This window comes from Elaeis guineensis, chromosome 15 (assembly GCF_000442705.2).
Source record: "Elaeis guineensis isolate ETL-2024a chromosome 15, EG11, whole genome shotgun sequence".
Lineage (NCBI taxonomy): Eukaryota > Viridiplantae > Streptophyta > Magnoliopsida > Arecales > Arecaceae > Elaeis > Elaeis guineensis.
The window spans coordinates 45,464,619-45,469,333 of NC_026007.2; the positions used below are offsets into that span (position 1 = coordinate 45,464,619).

General features: G+C 43.3%; 1 protein-coding gene across 1 annotated transcript; it reads left to right on the forward strand.

The window, feature by feature from the left end:
• Nucleotides 1–3,468: 3,468 nt before the first annotated feature.
• Nucleotides 3,469–4,008, forward strand: LOC140853953 (uncharacterized). Its single transcript, XM_073249066.1, has one exon. The coding sequence runs from the start codon at nucleotides 3,469–3,471 to the stop codon at nucleotides 4,006–4,008; it is 540 nt and encodes a 179-aa protein (XP_073105167.1).
• The last annotated feature ends 707 nt before the right edge of the window (nucleotides 4,009–4,715 follow it).

The following is a 4,715-nucleotide window of genomic DNA, read 5'->3' on the forward strand; positions in this document are numbered from 1 at the left end:
GTTGGGATTTATTTTTACCCTTAATGGTGGGGCTGTCTGCTGGAAGAGTTTCAAGCAGCACATAGTGGCTGATTCAGTTTGTGAGGTAGAGTATATCGCTGCATCAGATGCTGCCAAAGAAATGGTGTGACTGAGAAAATTCATCACCGAGCTTAGAGTAGCACCCTCCCTTGTTGGTTTAGTTTTGCTCTATTGTGATAGCTCTGGAGCTATTGCTCAGGCGAAGGAACCAAAGGCACACCAGTGGATGAAGCATATTCTGAACCACTACCATCTCATCTGAGAAATTATGGATCGAGGTGACGTCGACCTTCAGAAGATCAACGAGAAGGAGAATCTGATCGACCCATTCACTAAAGTCATTGCGATGAAGGAGTTCGACAACTTCAAGTCGAAGATGGGTATTAGATACTGCACTGATTGGCTTTAGGCCAAGTGGGAGATTATTGGGAATAGTGTCTCAAAATCAATCGTCAGTCTGTTGACGGTTGTGCTCATTCTTGTATTAGTATATGAATTATAAATTAATAAAAATTATTTTATCATTTTTCATCACAAATTATTTCATCTTCTAATGAACTCCTGTGTTGTGGTGAAGTCCTTAGGACTATTTAGACTCGACAAAGGAGGATTTATTGTTTAGTCCTTAAACCAGTTCGCGACCAAATGATACGTTGTTACCAAGGATGACAACGTTTATCAAGCATAGGTCGTTGTGTGCCATATGGATTGGTTATCCTCTTAACCAAGGAGTGTGGAGACATTGGTATGGCATACAGGTGAGATGTAAGGGTACATCTGCATTGAACGTGACTGACTCCGGAGCTATTTCTACAGTCAAGATTTGCTCCGATAGGATATGGGTATAAATGTCCCTCCGATCTGAGACCGCCATGGTGACTTGCAAGCAACTCACTGCACTTAGGCACTGGACTACTTGAATTTCTAATTCAGTGATGGAAGGATGCTGGGTGTAGTTAAGTACTTGACTTGTCGGTGCGTGTGTCAAGATGGGATTGACCACTCCAGTTCAGGAGCTGTATATAGTCGTATTTCAATTTAGCAAAACCTTAGCCAGGGTAGTCCTAGTGAGGAGTCACAGGACTGTTTGAGTTGAGCACGATTCGGATGATCTAATCAGGGTTGATAGTTTAACCCTGAGTCGTCTTAAACACGGGTCAAAAGGGATGAATTATATAGTAACCATATTCATGTAGGTTCTGAGTGTTGCGATTGCGATTATTCGATCTATCTGGATGTCGGATACCATTGCTAGATGGTCATTCGATTAGTACAGAAATTGGTTCCTGTGCTACCGGCTTAGGTTCGAACCTGCGGGGTCACACACATTAGAGGTTCCTATCTGATCTGATGGCTGATGAAGAGTCTTAATGTTTGTGGACTATGAGTCCTACGTGTCTGAGACTCTGTGATCGAGAATCAGGATTCTCTGATCATGAGTTCCACACATTTTGGGTACCGGGGTCAAGAGTCCCACTGGTTTGAGACTCTTCGATCAAGGTTTCATATCGATGGACTTTGATACCCGATTGCCCATTGAATTTGGACTCAGTATTTATGAGAGGTTTAGTTAGTGATTTGATCACTAATTAACTCAATTTGATTGAGTAATTATTTTTGGATCAAGTCCAATTGAATTGGATTCAGTTGGGTTTGACCCGATTAGGTTAAGTGTTGACCTAATCGTCGAAGTGGTTTGGTCCCTGATTTGATCAGGGGTTGGACTTAGTCAATTTTTGATTTGATTAAGATTTTATTGAGCCTAATTAAGCCTAATTAAGTTGGGTTTAATTTAGTCTAATTGTGCTTAACCTATTTTGATTAGGTTGATTCAATTATGATCAAACCACCTTTTGAATTCAACTCCCTGCGCCACCTCACTTCTCTACGCCCATTTGAATTCATGAGAAGCAACTTCTTGTGAATTTTCTCTCACGCAAAGGCCTTCCCATGCCCCACATTTGTGCGCCATATGGGTGGATAAAGATGGTTGGTTGGTCATTCAAATTCAAAAGAAAGTTTGAATTTGAATGAGCAACCAATCCATGCGCCACCTAGCCTTATCCTTCCGCCATTTGTTTTACACGAGAAAGAGTTTCTCGTGTAAATTCTCCACGCATAAGAGAAGCCACGCCTCCTCTCTTCTCATGCATAGAGTTGATAGAAATGAGTTGGTTGGCATTTGAATTCAAATTTGATTTGAATTCAAATGAGCAACCACTTATCTTTATCCTCTCACGCGGTAAAAACACTGCAAAGACGCGATCTTGCATCATTTTAAAAAGGAGATAAGAGAGGGTGTGCGCACAGAGTATCAAAAAAAAAAGGATGGCGTGAGAGAGGTTTCTTGCATGAGAAAAGAAAAGAAAAGAAGAGAAAATGAGAGAGAAGTGGGTGCAAGCTTTTCTTGTGTACCCTAGGGTTTTGGCTTAGGGTTCGAGAAGTGAGAATGTGAGCTACGAGTGTCGTGAGCCTACCAAACTTTAGGGAGAGCATCATCAACCTCTCTGTCATCTTTTCTGATGATTCGGAGCATCCGAGGAGTCGACAGACATCGATCGAAGGAGTTCGATCAATATCGGCCATCAAAAAGGTGCAGTCACGAACTAGCATTCGTGAGGAGCCTATCAGACCGGGAGCTTCATGTGGATGATCCACAGAGGCCAGACGTATTGTGTGACTGTGTTGCGATGATCAGATCCTCCCGACGGTAATCAGATTGGGGCGATCGACTACCCGCACAAAGGTAATGTGTTCTGAACACATAACAGTAAATTATTTATTGTAGAAGTTTGAATTTCAAATTTAAATGCATGCATTATATATATCATATTTAGATCCTAGTATAGGGTAAACATATGTTAATTAATTAGATTAATTAATAATTTTCACTGTAAAATAGTAATTTTGAAAAAGTTTTAAAATTTCCATTTTACCCATGCACTCAAATTTCACTTCACTCACCCTATCCGAGGGAGAACCCTGGGAGGGAGTTGGCTACCAGTTGGGAAAGGAGGTGCCCCCCTCGCCTTCGGGTGCTCCTATTCACTCATGCCAATCACAGAGTATAGGTAGCTCAGTGCTACTTCACCCAATGGAGAAAGGCTATCTAGCCACCATTGATTCTTGTGTGGTGGCCAAAGGCGATATGGCAGCCCGAGTGTGAGTGGAAGGAGGAAATGAAGATGTTGCTCCTCTAGCCTCTCTTGCCGCCAACCCTTCGACGGAAGGGGGTTAATGGGAAAGAAGAAACTAGGGAAGCACACTGTGGGCCGGGCCTTAAGGTAACAATGGGTCATGCTGCTGTGGTGGCTAGATTGAAGATGACTTTGATGGAGGGAGAAATAGATCTCGGGACTCCAGAGCCAAAGGCACTTGTTGAAGCTCAAGAGGACTACACCAAGGATATCCAGAATATTTATCACAGATGTATTCATGAAGATCCTAATGTGGAACACTTGGGGGGCGGGAAAGCTCTCTTTTGCATCCGCCTTTGGAAGGCTCATGCAGCAGCACAATTTGGACTTATGCATACTCTTGGAGACTCGACTCTCGGGGGGTGACCTCGCTAGAGCTAGACACAGACTACTGGCAAACTGGGGTTTTTATGCTATTGAATGCCGTGGGCTTGTTGGAGGAATCATTGTGACCTGGAGGGAGGATTTAGCCAATATTAATGTTTTCCATAACCGTACCCAGCAGTTAGTTATCGTTATTTCTAAAAGTAATGGATCTACTTGGTTCTTATCTGGTATGTATGCTAGTATTGAATATAGGGAGAGACGAGTGGTATGGCATGAAGTGGCGAGATTAATTGATGAAGATGTTCCCTCTCTAGTGGTAGGAGATTTCAACTATATTGATAGCACCCAAGAGAAGAGGGGGGGAAGACCCTTCACTAATAACATTGAGTCATGGCAGTTTCGAGACTTCATCCGGATTACTGGACTAGTGGATTTGGGATTCTTTGCGCCTAGGTTTCCATGATGCAACAACAGACAGAGGGCAGCGAGGGTCTAGAAGTGCATTGATAGGGCCTTCTTTACAGCTAGCTAGAACCAGATATTCTTGAGCCATCAGGTGTACCATCTCCCTAGGTTGTGTCGGATCACTGTTTGATGCTCATCGCTATGGACATTGGGCTCTCCTACTGGATTCCATTTTGGTTTGAGAAATTTTGGCTCTCCTACTTGCATTCCTGGGACATAATGAGGAAAGTTTGGAGGATGTCTATCTGGGGCAATGCAATGTATCCGGTTACTCGTAGACTTGAGCTGATGAGATGCAAGCTTTAAAGATGGAACCAAGTAGAGGTTGGTGATATTTTTAGGAGGTTGGAGGACACAGAAGTTGCCATCGCTAAGCTCCAGTGGATCATGATGAAGGGCTTGCTGAGGAGGATCTGGCAGAGCTTCGAAGTAAGCTGACCACGCATCACTCTCTGCTATGCCAGTAGGAGACTCTATGAAGGTAGAAGTCTAAAATCTAGTAGATCAGAGAGGAAGATAGGAGCACTAGACTCTTCCACCAATCGACTATCATCCGAAGGTAGAGGAGTCAAATCAGGATGCTGCAAGATGGGGGGGGGGGCTTGGATTGAGGGCAAGAAGGAGATCAGATAGGAGATTTTTGACTTATTTGTGGGTGATGGACTGATTGGCTAGATGGAGGTGAGCTCTATAGCTCTATACTAT